Source organism: Mizuhopecten yessoensis, unplaced genomic scaffold, assembly GCF_002113885.1.
Source record: "Mizuhopecten yessoensis strain PY_sf001 unplaced genomic scaffold, ASM211388v2 scaffold1063, whole genome shotgun sequence".
Classification (NCBI taxonomy): Eukaryota; Metazoa; Mollusca; class Bivalvia; order Pectinida; family Pectinidae; genus Mizuhopecten; species Mizuhopecten yessoensis.
In genome coordinates this window covers 106,885-130,912 of record NW_018403859.1, presented here as the reverse complement: position 1 = coordinate 130,912, position 24,028 = coordinate 106,885, and the positions used below count along the sequence as shown (strand labels likewise).

Sequence of the window (24,028 nt, the reverse complement as noted above, 5' to 3'; positions counted from 1 at the left end):
AATGCTCAAAAAAGATCAAATAGCCATTGAAAATGTCCAACGCAGGGCAACAAGACACCTACCGTTCCTAAAAGGAAAATTATACAGTGAGAGACTTTGTATGTTGGGCCTCCCCAGTCTAGAGTATCGACAATTGAGAGGAGATGTTATACAAACTTACAAAATCTTGTATCGGATTGACATTCTAGATAAGGACAAAATTATTAAAATGGCAACATTGGCTACAACAAGAGGAAACTCCAAAAAAACTCTTCAAGTGAAATGATATAAGATCAACTTTCAAAAATGAAAGGAAATACCAAGCGTTGTTTATGATGAGATTATAGTGTGTTTTTTCGTTTTAACAAATCAGCTGATCGGCGCAAGTCGAACCTTTGAAGTTTGTGTGAAGGTTGGAGTTCTGGCTGTTCCTTTTTGATGGTTTTCTGTCCGATACTGATATCAAAAATATTAAATTTACAAAAAGTGTTACAACTTTTTTATTGTTGTTCATCGTAACGTAAATATATGAATATGGAAAAAAAATCCATTCAATCCCTATATATGTATCAAATATAATCCCTGGCACTAGGTTATTTTGTTTGTAAAGTATATCGATAATACGTATTCTATCCATCGAACTACTGAATTGGTATTAAACAGGCATTTATATCTTGTGTACAAGTTTGTAGCTAAAAATGCAGCTCCAAGTTAGACCAAGTTACTACAGAAAGGATAATACAACTCAGATATGAAGGATATAAAGTTATGAACATTTATTATAGGGATCAGATAAACAAGAAGAACTTAAAACATTAAATGTATCCTCTATGAAGTATGGTATATAAGAACCAACATGATTCTTAAAACGAATATCAAAAACATAGATCAAGAATACCAACTAACTATTGTACATTCAACAGGTGTAACAAAATAATCATGACATAATAACACAAATGTTACAAAATAATTTTGGCCCTAGGGAATTATTTCTCAGCTGCTTCTATATGGACTTTTAGAGTAGAGTAGGTCTGTCCATGATAGTAAAAAGACTTATAAAATTACTATGAAACAGACCTTCCACCATCAACCGACTAGAACAGGGATGTTCTACGAAATAAGGGGATGGCACCACTGCCTAGAACAGGGATGTTCTAGTGTAGGAGAACAGGGATGTTCTATATCTAACAAGGTTGAGTGGTGCCATCTGTAACCAGTGTGGTTACCATAGAGGTTGATTGATAGTAGAGTATAATGTACTGATACACTAATTTAAAACTTGAATTCTATTACATGTTTTAGAATGAATATCATGACCTTGGCAAACCCAAGGATTTTTTCCCTTTTAATAAAAGGGGTTAAAAAATTTGAAGTGTGAGTCCCAAAGAAAATTTTGGTGCGAAAAGTTCATAGAGTGAAGCAGCTGAATTTGATCCCCAAGGTACATAATAAAAGATGGATATATACAATTAGTAGATGTGTAATTGTATATAGGTTGTTTGGTTAAGAGGTGGCGATAGTGACCACAGGATTGTAATATATGTCAGGTATAACACAAAAGTCAGTAGATGTAGAAAAATGTATCGAGTGACACATATAGTATATATACTATAGCTAGTTCAATACTTCGTACAGCAGTGTACCTACATAGCAGTAAGCCTGAACACCAGTGTATTAGTTACAATATTTAAGCATACATTGTAGTATAGATATACATATAACTAGATACATTCATGATACTCTTAAACAGGATCTCGCCTATCACGTACATACAGTATATAACATATTCTCGATTCAGCACACACGTCATGTACTTAAGTGTCTTATATATAGCGTACATTTAGACACTGTTAAGAGAATGTCTTGAAGGAGGCCTGTGGTAAGTACCACTAAAATTAACTTATCTAGCAAGTAGTGATTACCGTAACGATCACTAGGATGCTGGATCATGGATCAGTAGCTGTCTCTGTGCTTTCGCGATACTAAAACTTTGAGTTCTGACATATCGACAGTAACAGTCGGAGCTCCACCTCCCTAATGTCTTTATAAGGTGGTCTTCCACACCTGCTGCACCTGCACTAGTGGCAGCATGCACCTATCCGAAAAGAATGTCCATTGTACTTGTGCGGGTCTTATCCACAACTGTCTAGCACTTGTCTACAATACAGAATAAACTGTGCTCTGTTCAAAGCAGTATTACTGTCTGTGATGAACAGCGGTTGTGATGGTAGAACAGATCGGGATTTCCACTGTCATAGTGCAAGATATTCCTTCAAGATCTTCACCGGGCACAAGTCTTGCGGCATTCTGTGGAGTTGAATTGTAATGCCTTTGCGGAAAGGGTTGGTTTTAGATTCTTTCAGGGTTAACGTACACATGTTGTCGTAAGTTGTGATATATCCTACGCACAGGTGTCTGGATGGGTCAAACGCAGCACTAGTTTTAACAGTAAATTCTCGACAACGCAGGAAGCCAAAGTAGGCTAAAGTACACGCACATTCTAACATGACATCAGTGAATGGAGAGAACACACCACGCCTCAAAAAAGCACACATCTTGTGGAGAATATCTCCTGTAACAGGTAGGCGAGTTGTAGTGTTTGATCCTTGATCGTTTGATGGACTTGAGGATAAGGGCCAAGCGAGGAATGGGTTTAGATTCTAGGCTGGCCGAAGGAGACGGAACATTCTGCTGAAGGTACTTAAAGCGGATACCGTTGAGGTATAGTTTAATAGTGGAATGTTGAAGGTTTAAGAATTTAAAGCAGTGTGTCACGAAGTAGATAAGAATATCCTCTGAGATGGGTGGGAGGCCTGTTGTAGGGTCGCATAGGATGTTATGAAGTGCCATGAACTTCTCGAAGTGCTCATACCCAGTATGATAGGCTGTACGTGTACTTGATGCTATGGCCCCTGACAAAAAGTTCTTAACTGTAGAGTTTAACTCCAGATGACTTCGGAGTACGGCAGGTACTGGTGGGGCTTGGGATCCGCTTGTGGTGCCAGGTTTCTGAACCGTTGTATCTGTAGACGAGAAAGAGAATCACTAATAGAGTTACATTTCCCTGGAACATGTTTACTTCGGAAATTAAAGTTATGTATACAAGCACACCAGGTCAATTTCCACATAAGCTCCATGATGTAAAGGCATTTTGAACGTCCTTTATTCACAATAGCTACCGTAGCTTCATTATCGCACCAGAAAACTATCTGTTGTTTCGCCCATTGACTCCCCCACAAGATAGCTGCCACTACGATGGGATATAGTTCTTTATAAGCGATAGACAATGATGTTTCCTTAACTTCAGGGATGTCTAATTGCCATGGAGATGAGAACTATTTGCCTCGGAAATATCCTTCGAAACCTATAGTAGCAGATGCATAGCCCTGAAACATTAAATTATCTTAACAAAAGATCCCAAGGAAAAGATCAAAAATGAAAATATTTTGTAAGTAAAGGGATAAATATATTGCATTTTTTTATCATTTTTACATTGTACGTGCTGATATAAGAGCTTGTTCTCTTTTTGAAGATTTGTAGAAATCGTGAAAACAAGAAAGTCAATAAGAAAAAATGATGGATTTTTTTTATTGAACTATTTACAGCTAATCAGAAGTTATGGCAATGTATTTGAACTTTGACCTCAATGTGACCTTAACATTGGGATGCCTATTTATGTTTTGAGCCACCTTTAAAATCAGATTAACCACTCAGGAGGTGTCAGCTTTTAAAGGACAGTGTTGACTGATCATGGATACACAATAGACGTCATTTTCTCCATAATGAAAAGAATACTTAAACCATAAATGCCATGCGTCTATGAGTTTTATTTTAAAAAGTTATCTACAAGTTGCGTTAAAAAGTACTCATTTTATAATACCCTGACAAATTGACCTCTTCTTGACTCTTAAACTACAAAATGAATAGTAAACAAAACTTGCAATGCCTATATAATAATGTATTTATGCACAACAAAATATGTTACTATGACTGACATTATACACTTTGCATATATTTTGACTTGTTTTGGCTATATCATAAGAAATACTGTACTTAAACACAAAGGGCAAATGTCACTTTATATTTCACGCAGAGTTCTTTCTCTTAATATTTGGAATAAGAGCCAAACCATCGAGACATTTGTTTCCTTATCATCCTTCCTCACGTAGAAAATCGTAGAAGTTTTCTTGGCGATATCTTTTGTGAATCTGTTTTACTATCAAAATGGTGTTTCCTGAAAACAAAATGAAATGAATAACACCTTCACATTTATATTTGCTACAAATTTTAGGTAACAAAATCACGACTCTAGTGGAGATTACAGGTAAATTGTTACTTTCGAGGGTCAAATCAGAATGTATAAAGAAATAATTAATTTGTTAATAATCAAACAAAATTTAAGTATCACATAAATTAACTTTAGATCAAAATACATTGAAAAGACAAATTGATCAGGCATTCTATTTTGTCAGCCCTTTGATCAAAAACAGTGATGAGCATCTGTCCGGAAAAGCCCAATACTACATACTTCAATACAACATATATCGTGTACTCATGTATAATTAATTATATTAATGTCAATGTATGTAGTTATTAATGAAAACAATGTCAAAAAGGATTTGAAGTTTAGTGAGAAAATAATTCTGAACAGTTTCTTAAAATCTTAACTTCAGTCACTTATTTAGTTGAGGATGAACTTTTCGAGATTATTACACCAAATTAGCTGCGGCAAGAAACACTATGATTCTGAATCACAATATAAAATTGTATGTTATAGTAGACTCAAGTCAATTATCAAGGTATCGGATACAACGTTTTAGCACAGGAACAACTAAGGTTTGTTGCTGAGAACTTTAACAGGTAGGATCACATTCCAAATGCATATTTTTTGTATCATAGGCCTTTCGCATTTTGTAAAGAATATTTTGAATCCCTAACATGTTAAAATTCCTTTTTTTTTAAATTATTCCACTGAAGAGGTTTTCTTAAAAAAAACACAGCTTTGAGAATGAATCTAAACTCGGTTAAATTCTAGAAAAAAGTCAAATCAAAATTACAATTTTCTGATGTATTTAGAGTACACTTGCTTCAAACATTTCAAGTTTCCCGATCCAGAAATCTTACCGGATGGAACTGTTGGGAAGGTCTTTTGTGTTGAAAACTTTAATATTAAAGTAACTTTGGTTAAATGTTGTCGCCTGAAAAAATAACATATAACATATAAAAATAATTGCATTTTGGTTAACCCTGTTCAACTGTCAATAGTACATGTACAGTAAAACCTTGAAATAATGCCTCCAGTTCTGTTTACCACTTTGCTTACTGCCTACACACTTAAAGGTTACCTTTTTCTTTTTCTATTTTTAAACAATTCCATTAGTAGATTTCTCCTTTTAATGCTAAATGTGTACTGACTAAATTGTCGTAATTCATGTATAACAAGATTTTAATATTTGAATAAACGGAAAACTGATAAAAGCACCAAAAGCATGCTCCATTGACCTGGTAGTGATAACTCTTCCTCAAAACGAAACCATATTTTGTCTTTTGCCAAGAAATTATTTCATGGATATTAAACCCTATATAAAAAGCAGATTTTTTTCTAAAATCCCCTGGTATTTAAATAAATGCCCTCAACTATGAGCTGAAAAAATGTTTTTGCTGAAAAGATTTGTTGAATAGTACATGACCCTGTTGTGTTATAAGGTACATGACCCTGTAGTGTTATAAAGTACATGACCCTGTAGTGTTATAAAGTACATGACCCTGTTGTGTTATAAAGTACATGACCCTGTTGTGTTATAAAGTACATGACCTTGTAGTGTTATAAAGCATATGACACTGTAGTGTTATAAAGTACATGACCCTGTAGTGTTATTAAGTCTTTAACTAATGTATGGGTATCACATCATCAATTTACATGGAATTGTTCTCATATAATGAACATCATGTAATTCAACTTACTGATTGTAAACTGTACTTCAGGTGAGGTCCTCCACAAAAACTTTCCACCTCGGTCTGTAGTAGCTGGTGGTAGATATATAAAAAGAAATTTGTATCCATATAAGTAAATAAGAACAGATTTTAAGCAGTAAATTTGAGAATATATTCACTGAGTTATTGTTTTTTTATTATTTTGATATCAACACTGACTATCACATAAATGACTCATAACCAGATATTTGCTTTTGCTTTTCTGGTAAAATGACAAGATATAATTATATTGATGTAAAGCGTAATATACTGAACAAAAAAAGAAACGACAAAGTCCCCCCCCCCCCCCCCCCCCCCCCTTTGCAGTAAACCTTAGCGGTAAGGAAATAATGGAATATTTGGTCAGGTATTACATCAAGAACGATCTCCCTTCTCAACCATCTACCCTAAAATCAGCCAAGCGTTACAATGTCATTGTGTAACTTTGTGAGCTTCTTTAGTCCAAATCACGCGGCGTAATCAAGCCAAGCCGGAGTTTTTCAAACAAATAATCTCAACGGATACTCTAAGTTCAGCCACATTAATTTTCCATGTTGGCATTTTGATTTCGCCATTGACTGAGATGCCACGCTTAACGCAAATTCAGAGGGGTAGAGCAATTGCGATGTTGATGGATGGTCATAGCCCGTGTACAATTAACCGCCTCTGTACACGTTTCCTTGCTACTGGGTTAGTTTCCGATCGTCCCAGGAGCGGTCGTCCGCGTGTAACGGTGTAACGACCGCACGACAAGACAGGGCGATTCGATTGTCGACCTTGCGCAACAGATTCAAGACTGCTGTAGAGACTGCGTCGCATGCCAGACCCATTAGTCCTCAAACTGCCAGGAACCGCTTGCGTGCCGAGAGAATCATTGCGCGCCGACCTTATGTCGGGCCACCTCTGACACCACGGAGGCAGCAAGTGCGTCTTGACTGGATGCGCAGACATGGCCCGAATAGGTTTGGGATGCGTCGATGGAGGCATGTGATGTTCACTGAAGAGTCTAGATTCTGTCTGTATCGCTCAGACGGAAGAAAAAGGGTATATCGCAGACGCGGTGAGCGTTTCGCCGACGAATGCGTGGTTGAACGCGATAGATTCGGTTGGGCTTCTGTAATGGTTTGGGGAGGCATCTATCATTGAGTAAAACCCCCCTTAGTGGTCCTGGATCAAAACCTCAATGCCGTTCGATACAGAGACCAGATCCTCCAGCCACATGTCCTTCCACTTCTCTGACGTCATAACCTAATTTTCCAGCAAGACAATGCTCGACCGCATGTTGCCAGAGTCTTTTGTGATTTTCTCACGGCAAACAACGTTCAGCCTATGGAATGGCCCCCATATAGCCCCGACATGTCTCCCATTGAGCATCTGTGGGATGAGCTGGACAGGCGTATTAGGAAACATCAAAAAAAACATCTAACCGCGCCCAGTTGATCGCAGCATTAACACAAGAATGGAACAACATTCCCTTAAGGCGAATAAATGTTCTCGTGAATTCAATGCATAGGAGAATCCGTGCAGGGATTCTTGCAAAAGGTGCCCACACCAGGTACTGAAGTGTCAATTTGTTTTTCACGGGTATCCCACTTTGAGTAACTACTGATGACACGAGTGACGTCACACAGACTTTTCTTCTACAGTATTGTAAAGAGTAGACTTGTCCCTTCATATATTGATATAAAATTTTGTACAAATTTCCCAAAATATCATAGGCTATTGATTGCATAATTTAATTGTGCGTTTCTTTTTTTGTTCAGTATACAAAGTTTGCTACAAAAGAACTGTGTGTAGGGATGATTCTGAAAAATATTTTTACGATATGTAGCATTACCTTAACTCATAAATAGGAGAGAGGACCAGGACAACATCAACTAGGATTTAATCAGAAACTTAATGCAACGTCAATATGTTTCTTCCCACAAGAAGATGGGCCACTCCAAGAACATTGTGATGACGGCCCACCTATAATGGGCTGAAACATGTTAACATTGAAGCATACTTGCTGTTTATATTCCAGTTGATCTTGTTTTTGCCTTTTCTTCTTTTTATTTATTACACTCCTTAGTAACCAGACTAGTGGATCCTGTTAACAAATTAATCAACTGAAATATATTGGAACTTCAGGGAAAAACTGCCATCAAAAGGACTTTTGGTGAAAGGCAAGTGCGCTATCCACTGCGCCAACCGACCACCCAACTTATTCAGGTGATGACCTTGAAAAGATGAAAGCTGTTTCCATGAGAAAGTTAGGTGAACACATATAGATGACTGTCACATCATTTTCTTGTGAAAGTCAATTCAAATCAATTTCACTTGAAGTAAATGCAGACTCATCTTAATACATTCATCCTGACTATATTGTCCTTATCAAAGTACATATTATGTACATAGTTATCAGCGAACATTTCTGACTTGTTACACTTTTTAACATTATACTTACCTATGTATAAGTCCAGCCCACTGTTTGCTTGCGTAGTCTAAATGCTGGAATATCAATCAATAGGACACACATATTGTAACAAAATAACACAGGATTTCAAAACCATCAAGTAAATATGACAATGACCTTTCACTTCCTACAACATGCATGTACAGTTAAAGACACTTAAAAGTACAACATTGATGCAATTTCTTTTACTAAATCATTAAGCTCCATTTTTAAAGTCATTAATATTCCTGTTTTTCTTAACATACTCGTATCTTTGATTTATACACCTAATTTCAACTAGACATAAGAACTTCACACAATAGTATAACCTGACTTTATTGTACACTTCCATCAGGTCATACAGCATTGTAGTAAAACTATCATCATATTGAAATACATGTGCTTACATTGCCTGTAGGTCCCCAAAGGGTGATCTGGTTCCTGGCATTGAATTCATACAGCCTCCTTTCCTCAGGTCTTAAAGCTAGATTTGTTGCCGCCTTTATCCATTTCCCTAACAGGAAGTGACCTTTTGACCCCAGGAGTATATATCCATGTCAGCCAAGAGGCCCAGCAGTTTATCTCCTATTAAACTGTTAAGATCACAAACAAAAAATATCAATACTGAAAAATATTCAGCAGATCATTGTTTACTCAAAAGTCACTATGAAAACATTATATCAACGTTAGTATTGTCATTTATAATTAAGGAAAAATTACAATAAATCCATAACGGTTTATTAATGCTGCTTTCCACACTATTCTGTTCTTAAATAACGATCTCTTGAATGAAAAAAAATACATTACTTTCTTTTTCATACAACTGAGACAGAACGAGACACAAAGTTAATTAACTGGATTAGGATATTTTGTAAAGAAACAAATTTTAGGTACCACATTGATCAGGATTTTATTTGTTACCTGACTTGATCAAAATCTTTGTGGGTGAAGGCTGATATGAGTGAGTTATAGAAGGACAGAGAAATCTCCTGAAGACTGTTCCTCGTGACATCCACCAGATCATACCTGTTAATGGGTTAGCTGAGTGTACCATGAATTTTACCAGAACAATTCATGTGTCAGAAGATGTGTCAAAAATCGACAATGAATGGTCAAAGTTTTCATTATGTAAATTAATATTTAAATTATTTATTCCCACAATATCAAAATTATTCTTTTTTTTAATAACAAAGGATTTCTAAACAATAAGAACTTGTCTATAGTCATATGTTTCATATATTTCAAGTGACTTCTCTCTATTGATCCAACATATTAAACCTACTGTATGAACGTACAGTATTTATGTTTGAGTAGTGAATTACAAACACTTATTATCACACCAGTAATTGTGTCTCTGTAGACAGAACGGATCTCCCAGAAGTATCTATAGAAGTACTGTAAGCCAAAGCTAAGGGTTACTACAGACAAACTTGTGTGTACAGACAGACAGACTGAAAGACACCCAGCAAATCTGATCCTTTTGTTTTACAGAGACATAATTTAACATGTTATTACACAGTTATATTGCAACATCTTCATGAAATGACACCAAAGAGAACGCAGTTTGCTGGTATCCAACCATCCTCGGACATCAGAGTCCAACAAGCTGTGAAGATCAGTGTTATCATTTCTTCTGATGATAAAATTTCCCATTGAAAATAAAAAAAGACATAACCTACATGGATAGTGAGTTGTTGCAGAGCTGGTCAGCGGCTAACACTAAATTATCCCAAGCTTCATACAGATCCTCGGGGTCGTACCAAACCTACAGTACATTGTAACCTTACTGTTAATATACAGATCCTCGGGGTCGTACCAAACCTACAGTACATTGTAACCTTACTGTTAATATACAGATCCTCGGGGTCGTACCAAACCTACAGTACATTGTAACCTTACTGTTAATATACAGATCCTCGGGGTCGTACCAAACCTACAGTACATTGTAACCTTACTGTTAATATACAGATCCTCGGGGTCGTACCAAACCTACAGTACATTGTAACCTTACTGTTAATATACAGATCCTCGGGGTCGTACCAAACCTACAGTACATTGTAACCTTACTGTTAATATACAGATCCTCGGGGTCGTACCAAACCTACAGTACATTGTAACCTTACTGTTAATATACAGATCCTCGGGGTCGTACCAAACCTACAGTACATTGTAACCTTACTGTTAATATACAGATCCTCGGGGTCGTACCAAACCTACAGTACATTGTAACCTTACTGTTAATATACAGATCCTCGGGGTCGTACCAAACCTACAGTACATTGTAACCTTACTGTTAATATACAGATCCTCGGGGTCGTACCAAACCTACAGTACATTGTAACCTTACTGTTAATATACAGATCCTCGGGGTCGTACCAAACCTACAGTACATTGTAACCTTACTGTTAATAATGAAATAATTAAAAAAAATGAAATATTTGTATATACACCTGAAGCTGAGCATGAAGGAAACATTATATAGATTGTATACAGAATTTAGACAAACACACATGTACAAATGTAGCTACTACAGATGATGATGATATGTGGCATGATATATTATACATTTACACTCAAAGCCGAGCATTGATACATATTCTATCACATTTACAGACTGTACACAAATTGAAGGCAAACAAATGATGCTACTTTATATTAAGATGTTGATGACATGGAGAACAAGGTCTTTGTAATAACACATTGATAACATTACACCCTGAAGATTACACATCAAGTGAGATGTCAAGACTTACGTCGGGAGCCAGTCGTGGATGGTAGGAGGGGCGAGACGTCGGTATTACATGTTTACTTTTATCCTTAAGTCCATCTGTATTATTGTATACACTTTTCTGGGAAATTGGAACAAAGACAAAATAAAAATAGTAAAAAGATTTATAGAATGGATGTTTATATACATGTAGTAAAACTTGCATCCAAGAAGGTAATTAATATGTCTAACAATTAGTTACTTGGCAACGTAATTAAGTATCACTCATGTTCTCATGTAAAATTATATGAAAAATACATGTCAAAACCATTACTTACAGACGATTCTCTAAATGATCATTATAAATGAAGAAAATAAAGAAAAACAACAAAACATTACATTAACAAAACCATTAGTAAAGTTTAAGAAAAGCAATTTACTTTATACTAAAAGTGGTGTTAAGTTTTTCGGGTTATTTTCTCATGCAAATTCAAATAATCAATCACAGACATTTCTCTCAAGAAATTATATGAACACATGTACAGATAATTAGAAAGACAAGATACATGTCCGTTTCACCAATAAAACCTAGAAGACATTACCCGTAGTAGCTGCCAAGCGTTTGAGCTGTACTTGTTAGATTTCCCATATCTTCGTCTGGCATACTCCACCACCCTCAAATATTAATATCATACATAGATTAATTTAACTAAAACATATATCATAAAATGATAAGTAAACCAAAGATGAAATGTTGAAATATTTAATTTCCTTTTAATTTCAGACAAAATCTGTCAAGTAAAATCATGTTCATATAAAAATACACAAAAATTATATGATTAAAATGTTCCTTTCACAAAACACTATTGTGTACTATGTAACATAATGGCTATAATTTACTGACGTTAATAATTATGAATAAAACCTACACATTCAGTTCAACTTTTAAGGTTGTTTAACTGATTATATCATGTTGTGTCATAACTTTATAGGTATATATGTAAAAACACTGTATGTCTACATATTGAATTACATCTATTTGGTCACAAGATGCATCAGTTTGAAGTACAAGTTTATATATGTTCTAAGGGAGATAATCATAAAATTTGTTGAACTGTTGACTCTCCGACAGTGTATTCTTTTTAAAAGTAACTTCGTTTCTATACATCAAATGAATTATCTACTACCAAATACATAACAGTATCTAGAACAAATATTTAATAAAATCAGAATTGAGCAGAACGTTTAATAGAACACTCCCACATCCACCAAATTTCAAATAGACTTATCTATAAACAATTTAAAAAATTAATGTTTTGTCTATTAATTCCCTGCAAATAGAAAAAAAAAATTATCAGCTGTCATTATCAATTCTAGGGATGACATAGCACTTATTATTTTAAATTAAAAAATAATTGGCAAATACATTTAAAATTAAAATAATCCCTCCATATATCATTCTCATATTACGACATTTATGTTATACATTTTTTGCGTTCAATGTGGTTATAATTTTAATACCAGTTTTATACATCATTAAATATATGAATGACACATGATTACTTACCACTGAGAAACACCTCTAGGCTGAGGGACCCAGGCATTTTCAGCCATGAATTCATAAATAACTTCATTTTGATTGATCCCTTCAGGAGCCATTCCGATCCCTATCATGGTGCTATTTGGGAAATTCCGACCAGCAGCTGGACCCTACATTATATCAAGTACAAAGATCACTATCGTTTCCCTAGTAGTTGCACAACGCCTTTAATAATCATACAAATGAAGAAAGATTAGTTTTTATGTAAGTCAATGGACAACAATACAATTGTATATTTAGAAAAATGTAAATACAATAATAAGGTAGTTATATAAAACAGGGTTAAAGAGCAACAATCTACAAGACATGTAAAATTGAATTTTCTTTAAATCAGAAAAACCTGCAGCATCCTTACAGAATTAATGACAAATACAAAATTCCGACAAATAACCTACAGTGTTGATGCTGTCAAAGCTGCCGTACAGTTCCAGCGTCCCTCCAAAGTTGTGCAGCATGCTCCATATGAACGGCTGTCCAAAGTAGGATTCTGTATGTCGGTACACCGGACGATTCTCTGCAAATAGCTCTAAGATTATCATCCTCCCCTGTAACATAGATGGCCTACCAATAAAGTGGTAATACCAAAGAATGAACACATCTATAACAGGTAGGTCAGTATTAATTGCCTTAAGACCGGTCTATATAACTAGAATCTTAATATGAATACTAAAAGTGAACTTTCTATGTAATGGCAACCCGTCTATCCAAACCAAGTGTGTTACCTCCCTTGGGTGGCCTTTATAAAACAGGTTTGAATTTATATTTTAGATAAGCACCACAATATAATGAGTTTGCTTTAAGACAAGATACTAAAAAACAATGTATAAGTATCTCAAAACACTGTGAATGCCGATAAGCATGTCAGTAAACCAAAGCAGTCTGTCAATTAACAGGTAAGTCAGTCATAACAGTCTGCCAATTAACAGGTAAGTCAGCCAAAGCAGTCTGCCAATTAACATGTAAGTCAGCCAAAGCAGTCTGTCAATTAACAGGTAAGTCAGTCAAAACAGTCGGTCATTTAACAGGTAAGTCAGTCAAAGCAGTCTGGCAATTAACAGGTAAGTCAGTTAACACAGTCTGCCAATTAACAAGTAAGTAAATCAAAGCAGTAGGCCAATTAACAGGTAAGTCAGTAAAAGCAGTAGGCCAATTAACAGGAAAGTCAGTCAAAACAGTCTGCCAATTAACGGGTAAGTCAGTTAAAACAGTCTGCCAATTAACAGGTAAGTCAGTCAAAGCAGTAGGCCAATTAACAGGTAAGTCAGCCAAAGCAGTCTGTCAATTAACAGGTAAGTCAGTTAAAACAGTCTGTCAATTAACAGGTAAGTCAGTCAACACAGTCTGCCAATTAACAGGTAAGTCAGTCAAAGCAGTAGGCCAATTAGCAGGTAAGTCAGTCAAAACAGTCTGCCAATTAACAGATAAGTCGGCCAATGCAGACCTACTTTAGGAACAGCTGTTACCACTGCCTTTATTTGTGGAGATTTCCAGAAATCCACAGAGTTCTCAAATATCCATCCCTGCATCAACCTACAAATACCAAAAAATGAATGGAAGACTAACACTAAATAACACAGCTGACCAAAAAAGAATCTTGTACATTTGTATATATACATTTATATATTACTGTATATATCAAAATTACATCATTCTAAACAGTATTTCTCAAATTACAGCTTATTTTTTTTAACATATGATAATACACATAATACTGTCGCTCAATCATTAAAACATCAAATGTATACACCGATAAGAAGTCTGATCCAGGTATACCCAACTTCCAATCTTATCCCATATACCCACATTAAATTGCATCATGTCCATTAAAACGGCTATAAACTGTAATCTGAAATATTTGGCAAATCACATTTATTTCTTAAAAATTGTAGTTACTATTACATTGTCATTTTTCCTGGAAACCTTGCTTAATTAATTTCTTTTTCAAGGTTTTGAAAAAGTCATAGCTATTAATTACCACTTTATGACCATTACTGTAACTTACAGTAAAATTTGTTTTCATGGCCATGTAATTTTTAAAAACTTTTAAATGAAAATATTTGAATTATCAATATAATAATGACTTAATGGCCATTAATTATTACAATGTATTTGTTAAAAACATGAAAATGTATTGCCAGAAGTTGAGTTTGGCCATTAAAGGTTATTAGTCCGTTAATTAATAGGTATGTTAGCAGTTATGATACAAGTAGTGAATTTAATCCATATAGAATTAGTATTTAATCTATACAGTCAAAGGTAAAGGATATTTGAATTTATTCTTACCACACAGCCTGTTGGTCTGCAGATGTCAAGGCTTCAAAAACAGTCTTTGCTGACTGAGCAAGGTAGGTTGGTGAGCTAAAACATACATCAACATTGAACATACACAGAACCTACCAAGGCAAAGTTTACATATTTAGAAGATAGATAAATTAAAACCATAAAACAACATACTTTTATGTCAGACTTAATTATAGCATTTTCCTTTTTTGAAAAAAAGGTAAAATAAGCAAAATACAGAAATGATGACCAATTATAAGTGCATTAAGGTAGGAATGATCAGTTTACATATACATATTTAATGTCACTAAATACACATACCTTGACTTTGGAAGCATCTCATTGAAAGTGTCAATGTTGTATACATGGTCTGTACCAAACTCATTTAGCATCTGAAAGTATTCCACGACAATTAAAACATTTCCTATAAATTAGCAGATTTATCATTTCATTAAACCGATTCAATAATGTGTTCTCATCTACAAGATTTTATGCAATTACAATGGGAAATTAATCATTTAAGATACTTTCACATTAGTTTGTATAAAAGTCGCCCTGAATATACACCATCTTCCCATAAATACATGTATCTTCTCTATAAAATTAGCATTGCTACAACAGCTGAGACAGACCTTTGAGATGAACTATCCAAAATGTAAAACATAAGGAGGTCATGACCTTGTGTATTATGCCGGTCAGCTGTGCCCGGTAGCTATGATATGTATATTGGTATTGACCAGTGAAGTGACCTCACCTCCTTCACCACTTCATGTCCTATCCTCTTGAACAGAGGATCGCTAAAGTCCAACAGTAAGTTACTGAAGAGGCACAAAACGACAGAATTTATACATGTTATGAAAATTCATCAGGCAAAATATTTATCAATATTAACATGAACATAAACAGTGAAACTGATTATAATCTACATCTTGATATATGTTCTGTTTGCCATGAAAAAGAAAAAAGAAACAGTAATACAGTAACTATAATTACTAGGCACCAGTATTTGAGGGAAAAAGTAGATGCATACAATAAATGAGAAGAAAATTCACACATGTTCATGTCCAAATTGTACCTGCATTGATTACATAGTTATACAAATTGCTTGATAATGAGTTCTTATAAAAACAGAAATACTGCAAGGAAATAATACTAATGTCTGGAGAACTTTTTTTACAGATGAAATATAATGTGAGATATTTCCTACAACCATCATCATAACAGATTTGGTGTACAGTAATAGATTAATTAACATTACTTACCAGCAGAACGAGGAATTGAAGTGACCCCAGTCAGGTAAATGGGACACATTTGCATTTGGAAAAATTCTGTAACGTCGAAAATGAAGGTTTTAAGATACATCTACTAACATAAACTGGAACGGCAATGTAACTTAACATGTTTTAATTAGATATAACTCTGCCTTAAACACTGCATAACAGGTGGAAATGGCACACTCATGACAACAAACTATAATGTACATACCAATTGTCAAATTGGTGGTTTCAAAATGATTCGGCTATGTTTAAGGTGAAGTTTATAACAGGATAAAATGTTTAATCACATCTCTGTTTCTGGATAAAACATTTAAATATGGATATTTTAATTGATTTTTCTTCTATAATATAGACATCATGTTCATATAGGTTGAAACAGAATGGTTCACAAGAGTATGTAATTTGTTATTTTTACCTACTGCCATAATACCACAAAATAAAATCACTGCAAAAATCATTCCTTTTATAATTGGCATGGTCATAAACATTGTCACAGAGAAAACATCAGACATCCTTAATGATGGTGAATCTGTGTTTGCAAATTTAAAAAGTTGTCCTCTTTCTACTAACAGTATTACAGTGAGTCAGTAGAAAATATACTAATTCCTTACCACACAAGTCTAAGGTACAGTGTCATCACATCTATATACATCAATTTACCTTGTGATGGCACTAGGGACATGTCCAGCAAAACCTGGCAGGACAGGAATCATTCCAAGCTCCCTGGCCCGGTCAAGGATCTTGTGCTGTAGGACCAACTGCTGATTAATCCAGGACTGAGGTAGTGGTCCACCCCAACCATGCATGTTACCCATTCTTGACCTGTCAGGGGAGATAACACATACGATAGCTGGAGAAACTATACCTATATATTCAGACACATTAGTCCACCAAGTTCCGCTGTCTTAGCCGTCTTGTTAAATTGCAGAAATTCATTTTAATATTCAAATTTTACCAGATGACATGAACTACATGTACATGAGTTTGTTTGTTTGGGGTTGGAGTAAAACCAATTATTTACTGATTTCTGTAACCTACACTGCAGGCATCCTCTGGGAAAAACTCATATAATGGGGAGATAACTCATCGTTAACTATATTGGCTGGTATCATAGTTACATAGTTGTGTACTTCTTCACTAAAAGGACTTGGTTCCTAACCCTAAAACCAACTCTTCTCCTCTCCCATTTAAAAAAAAAAAATTAAGAACAGAAATATGGACAGATTGCAAATTCAATTTGTTTAATTATCATGAGTCTGGATACCCGGATATGAAGGGAGGTACATGTACAAATGAAAGTGTGATCTTTTGATAGATTCTTTAATATTTTACCAGGCAAGAAAAGCTGGACCTGCAAAGTGATCCTGGACTTCTTTCATAGTGAGTCCCATTTCCATGTACACCTGCAATTATCAACATCATAATGGCCTTTTTGTTTAAATTACTCACAATACAGTTGAATGTTATTATTTTTCAAGTACTTCCAACATCTTTAATGTGTCTGCAGACTCTGAAGTAAATTCAGAGATCTAAAATTTGACAAGTTTCATTTAGGTTTTGAAAGATATGTTTGTATAGTTAGTTGTAAACCTTTAACAATTATCCAGAATTAAGTTGCCAAAGGTTCTCATTGGTGCTGGTCGTAGTCAAACCACATTTTATAATTGAATTACAGTAAGTAAGCAAAACATGAACAAACTGAATAGATATTTTGAACATTTATGGAAAATGTGGTTTGTGAAGCTGTTGTATCCACAAAATGTACCTCTAATACATCTGATACATACATATATAAATCAAATAAGATTTAAGTATTCAAAAGTTTCATGCAAATTAATTATATTCCTGACCTGTTGAAATATGGCCTCCTGTCCAGTGAAGGCCAGTGGCATGTTGATTCCGTGTAGAGCCATCCAGTCCAACTGTTGTTGCCAGTCGGTCCAGTTATACCACACAAACGAGTAGTCTACTGTACACACATTCTGGTAGTACCGGAACCTGGTTAACATACAGACAACAAACCAAATAAAACAGGGGATATCACATGTACTCAGTACAATGTATTTGTGTACTGAATGGTTGTGTAAAGTTCTGTCCAAACCACAGAACTGAAGCCAGTACAGAACAAAGATTATCTATTGATAGTAAATGACCAAGCAATACCTGTCATTGGTAGTCACTTTAATCCCTGGGGCAGGAACCTTGGGTAGGGGAGATGGGATGTTCATCTGTTGCCCTGCCCATGTGTACTGACACCCACAGTGATTGGTCAAGTAGTAATACAGTCCCATGGCAACTGCCACTCCAGTTGTCCCGGTAATATTGACATAAGAACCAGATGACCAAATCTGGAAGCAAATAAAATTGTATCTGTTAAATCTGTTTGAAATGAGAATCGGTTTAATCAGTGATGGAATCGTTACAGCTCATTTGTAAGCTCTGATGCGAACTGTAAAATAATCATTAATACTAGCATATGCATACATATCCCGAAAAATAAAGATAAAAGGTTTATTTTATCAGTGTAATATTTATGTTATGCCACATATTAGTAGAATTTTAGAAAAAACAAAAAAGAATACTTAAATACTTGTATATATTTATCTTCTCCAATCGTTGTTATTGTTTTCCTACATGTGTATTGATTGCTGTATATATGTGACATCTTGTTTTACACTTATGAATCTTGAAATCTGATTAGACAATGCAATTGGACAGACTTTAATTACAACAGAGAAAAACTGGAAACAATAGACAAGAAATTTTCATTTATCACAACTTACCTTAAATGTGTCTCTATCTTTAGGACCAAGATCTGGTTGAACATGTGCTGTAAACTCATTGGCTCTTTTGCCAACAATTCGACCAATCAGGGCCTGTGATGCATGTGTCTGGGTAGAAGCAGAGGTCCTTGTTCTGATGTGGTCTAAGGCTGGGAAGTCTAAGATAAAATAATCAAAATTTAAAAATACAGGTGAAAATAAACTTTTAAATGCTGAAGGAATCCATTCAAAACCATTCATCAATAACTTGAGAAACCATTTTGAAAATAATAACATGTGTGATTTGAGCTAGCTATTATTCCGAGATATTGTTTTTCTTATTAGATTTTGGAATGTTTAGGTATGTGAGTCTCGGGACAAATTTGATTTCACCTAACACAAGTGCTGCTGAAATACATTCTTTGTATTTTGTCTTTAAAACTGGATAATTTCATCAGAAAAATATGATGTCATCTAATTGCTCTTTATTATACAAAATGTAACATGTAACATGCATGTAACAAGCAAAATGAACTGCATGTTGTATCAACAACACTGTGTTCTTACCTTGCACAGCAGAAATTATTTGGATGAACCAAAGCAAAGGCAGCAAACACTGAAAAATAGAGTTCAACACTTTTTTTGTACATGTAAAGGATAAGCTGAAAATGATATTTGAAATCAAACATATTCTTAAAGGTAGAAGCTAGTGGTTCATCAGGGGGGTTTCAGAAACAGAGACCCTGGGAGAAGATGAAATAGAGAAATATCATCAACATTGAAAATATTGGACAATCCAGAGACATATAAATACATCTCTGGATAATCATTATTTTGACTGTTGAATTAATTTAAATTTATGCATTTTACTTTTAGATTTCCCAATCAGGAATTTGAAAGTGGTAGTAAGGAAAAACGTACACACTGTTTTGATGGTGAACGGGTCCTTTAAATTGACCTAAAAGGTACAACAGTACCATGTAAACCCTAAACCCCTGGATAGATATAATAATTGGAAAGTTATGTAAGCCATAATACCCTTCGACCCCTTCCCCATATTCTTTTCAGTTTTTAAAAATTCAGTTATAAAATCATTTGACAAACATGTGAGTACAAATCAATACCCAGGAGGAAATATTGCTGACCATCAGTGGGATTGGGATAGATTGTTAACTAGAACCATTTTGTTCTCTCTCCTGGTGCATCACGAATGTAAAACAAAACACTGCTCCGTTTACATCTAAGACATTTTTTTTTTTTTAATAGAATATATGTTTAAACTAAAATACGTTTCTTTTCGGCTCATTTTTGGTTCTGTTCGTTTTAAACGCTTACACATATATATATGCATTATTCAAAAGTGTTTTAATTCGCTTTAAATAACAGAATGTATTTCTTCTTGGTGCCGTTTTGGTCCATTTCATTCACTCACCGCATTCAAATGTATTTTATACTCTTTAAAAAAACTTGGTGTATCTTTTCTTGTTTCGTTTTAGGTTCGTTTTGGCCAAACGCAGTGATCAAATGTATATTGAATACCCTTTAAAATAATTAACTGCATACATTTTATTTTTTTTCATTATAAACGGTCAAACACATCATTCACATGGGTTTTAACTTTGCGTTAAATAACTTCAGATATTACTTTTCCGTTTACATCCGTTTCGGTCACAAAGAGTGATGAAATCACCACATTTAATACCCTTAAATACGTTTCTTTTCGGTTCAGTTTTGGTTCTGTTCGTTTTAAACGGTCACACATATTATTCAAAAGTGTTTTCTGTTTTCAAATGAATTCAATTCGCTTGGAATAATCGTATGCCTTTCGTTTCGGTCCCGTCACTGCATTATGATATAATTGCCTTTCTAATGTATGAACATCTATAGTCATGTGCTTGTATTTATATTACATATATACATGCATTATTGTATGTATTTGGCATATATAATATACACAATATAAAGGTCTACACGACAAATAAAGAAACACAGCTCAAATGTACAAAAAAAAAAAACATTTACACTTTCGTTTCGGTTCCGATCGGGGTCCGTTTTGTTCACACACAATCTAAACTGTATTGAATTCCCTTTAAATAGCTTATGGTTTCCATTTCGACTCCGTTTGTGTTCGTTTCGGACCGTTTCGGTCCGTTTGGTGATTCGTCGCAGCGCTAAGACAGTACACTGTGTATTATATTAATTATGTAATGATCACTGTTTACATACACTAGCCTCGTTTGTCAATACATCCTTACTATAAACAATAAGCAAGGTTTATAGTATGGGTGTATTGACAGACGATGCTAGTGCCTGTGAACTAACCATGTTTGCAAGAAACAGGGAAACAGAAAGTCGACAATCCTTGATTGTTGAAGTCACTGCAGACAACTCAAAAAGTCTTGAATATTGCAAGTTTTCACAAAATTTAAAGACGTGTTCAGATAGGATGAAAATGTCTACCCTCCCTGTGTTGACACGCATGGTTCTTGACTACACTGCTCCCGTTACCGCACTCCTCATGCTTAGCGGTACCTCTTTTTCCCCAGTGTTTACACCGGAAGCGACGTTATGGTGACCCAAATCAGGAACCAGTCTACTTCTAAAAAGAGTTCAGCATTTTCAATCCACTCCAAAGACTTCATTAATGCATTATACTTCCATTTGTGAAATACATAAAAAAAAAAGCTTATCTTTCTGGTTAAATATTTATATAGACTTAACACTGTGTAAGTTACAAGATTGTTGCAGATATCTAGAAACGTCTTCCATGTAAGTATAATTGTAAGTACATTGTACAACCCTATACCCGTGCCATCCTTTTACTGACAAGCAGGAATGCAGGGCGTCATATCAGGGACGTATACTATCCCTGGTCATATATAGCAAATTAAGAATATGTGATATGATCTTGTTTTTTTTTTTTGTGATAACATGATTTCGATTATTTGATGTCACAAAATAAACCTATATTTCATGATAAAATCAATAAGGATTATGTCACAATTTCTTTTCAATGATATGAAATTCGAATTGGTGACAAACATATTTCATATTTAAGCAGGAATTTTGATATGATATACAATACGATATATCAGACTATCTTATATGTCAGATTTAATATATAACATACCAAAACGGCTCCCTATTACTATGATAGTATGCACGGGTACACTAATACACGGAGGGGCCATGTCAGTAATCACAGCTAGCCTGATATAAAACCAAACAATTGAACAAATAAAAGGGTGGTATTTACATGACGTCTTTGCAAAGATTCTAAAAAGCAGGAGTGTCAGTGGTACAGGACCAGGTTGCTAATGCTGATTAGTTGGTTAGCGGGACCGTGAAGTGATCAGAGATGCTGGGTTTGGACATCAGTTCTGCAGGTTCAAAATATACAGTGTTTTTCAGATTAAACATGTAAAATATCACTATTTATAATTTACTACATCAATGACTTATCTATCAATAGGACGTCAGGCACGTAACTGCCTTCATATGCGCTGATAAGCAGGTGAATGTGCCAAATTTTAATACAGAAAAACGAAAACATAACAAAAATACTGCTTGTTACAACTTCTTGTACCCCTACCAAGACCCTGCCCTAGACCTGGACCTAAATTAATTAACTCCGAACAAGGGCTAGCTACGCCCTGTACGCTAAACCTAATACATGTAAAACCAAACCAGACATCATATAGGGACCATACGCTATTCATCGTCAAAAAAATAATTTGATATAGATTAAATATCCTTAAGGGAACTATTACACGAATTAACTGCTAAAAATCTCTGTTATCTTTCACAAAACACAAGTTTAAGATTGAGTTTAGTTTTATAAACGAAAGAGGATGGTAAATGTACGTGTACAGTTATACATTGTGTACGTGTTCAGTGTTGATATCTCAAGGGAATCGCAAATATACATGTACATACAGTAGTATACAATCAATCGGAAGTGCACACATACTCTGGATATTGACCGATCTTTGTACACTGTGCATATAGTCAAACTACAGTGTATATTGGTAGAACCTCATATCTGGGATTTAGTTTGGGCGCGATATTTAAAACATTGGTACTTGCTTCTAAACATTTTCTTCGGTTTGGTAAGTATGGTGTGTAGAAAGGTTCGTATAGCACAACCAGTTACGTATGTATGTATGACGTTTCTGTGACTAGTATGGAACAAATTTATTAATACTGCCACCTCCATTAGACAATGACCAATGAAGTGTATGTACACAAAATGTGTAAACTTATGTCTGTAAAATCGGGACTTAGTTGTTTTACATGTACGAAATGACGAATAAAACCGAATAATCGATTCGGCTACTCTTGGTTTAATGCAATTTTTATAATGTGCGAGAGTCTATGAGCCCCGTCATCTCGATTCGGAACTGGCCCGCTGCAGTGTATACACATGGATTATTGTATCTTCCACTTGAAATGATTGCTCTCTCAGTCCAGTACTTTGGATTTATCCCAATCAATGACATGAGTTTGCTGTGTGGCACGATATGTGATTACCGATGCATTGATCTGGGACTCCTACTTCTCGTTTCTGGTAAATTTCTTTCTCTCTTGGGGTTCCGTATCTTTCCGGTGTTGACTCATTTTAGTCAGATACCAAATCGCCATCCAGCTTCTCCGATATACGATACGCCACAATTCTTGTATTCGATTCTGTGCACGCATTCTGCTACTGTTTTCTTTGGTTATTTGTACGAAGCGTTCTTGCAGGGGTTCGAAGCTGGTACAGTATGTCATGACCGCTATGCATTCTCTGAATGGTTTCAGATATAAACGGGACGACGACCTGACCTATCATTTTATCCTTATCCGTGACTTGCATTGTCTTGCCCTTCCTCTTACTTTGACAGTGCTTATGTACCCCTTTGAGGGCCCATTCCGGAAATCCACATGTTTTCGTTGCCCAAGCGATGTAATTCTGCTATGATTGTTTGTCCTGCTCGTTCTGTAACAACATGCGTACCATGCCAAACTTCTAGTACA

At 35.1% G+C, this 24,028-nt stretch overlaps 1 protein-coding gene across 5 annotated transcripts; it reads right to left on the bottom strand.

The window, feature by feature from the left end:
* Positions 1-545: 545 nt before the first annotated feature.
* Positions 546-21,571, bottom strand: LOC110456875 (alpha-N-acetylglucosaminidase-like). Of its 5 annotated transcripts, XM_021507923.1 has the most exons (25): positions 21,473-21,571; positions 19,580-19,628; positions 19,034-19,191; positions 18,414-18,598; positions 18,101-18,248; positions 17,583-17,653; positions 16,911-17,072; positions 16,236-16,301; positions 15,728-15,791; positions 15,295-15,365; positions 14,977-15,051; positions 14,139-14,223; positions 13,089-13,238; positions 12,661-12,803; positions 11,696-11,768; positions 11,140-11,235; positions 10,066-10,151; positions 9,308-9,412; positions 8,794-8,979; positions 8,399-8,442; positions 7,958-8,041; positions 5,944-6,006; positions 5,104-5,177; positions 4,109-4,213; positions 546-3,002 (listed from the first exon to the last, which is right to left on the bottom strand). In XM_021507923.1, the coding sequence occupies exons 1-19, from the start codon at positions 21,491-21,493 to the stop codon at positions 8,901-8,903; spliced, it is 1,887 nt and encodes a 628-aa protein (XP_021363598.1). In that variant the 5' UTR covers positions 21,494-21,571; the 3' UTR covers positions 546-3,002; positions 4,109-4,213; positions 5,104-5,177; positions 5,944-6,006; positions 7,958-8,041; positions 8,399-8,442; positions 8,794-8,900. The 5 variants fall into 5 exon arrangements, with proteins under 5 accessions (XP_021363598.1, XP_021363581.1, XP_021363589.1 ...); XM_021507906.1 differs by lacking the exon at positions 7,958-8,041; XM_021507914.1 differs by lacking the exon at positions 7,958-8,041 and having other exon boundaries at positions 4,145-4,213.
* Positions 21,572-24,028: the final 2,457 nt, after the last annotated feature.

Bases quoted from the DNA above. Each gene is read 5' to 3' on its own strand.
- LOC110456875 (XM_021507923.1), bottom strand. From the start codon at position 21,493: ATGCGTGTCAACACAGGGAGG. The intron at 17,073-17,582 runs GTAAAATATTAA...CTCCCCTGACAG, and splicing joins GGTCCAGCTTTTCTTGCCTG to GTCAAGAATGGGTAACATGC. The intron at 12,804-13,088 runs GTAGGTTATTTG...GATATAATGTAG, and splicing joins GCTTTGACAGCATCAACACT to GGTCCAGCTGCTGGTCGGAA.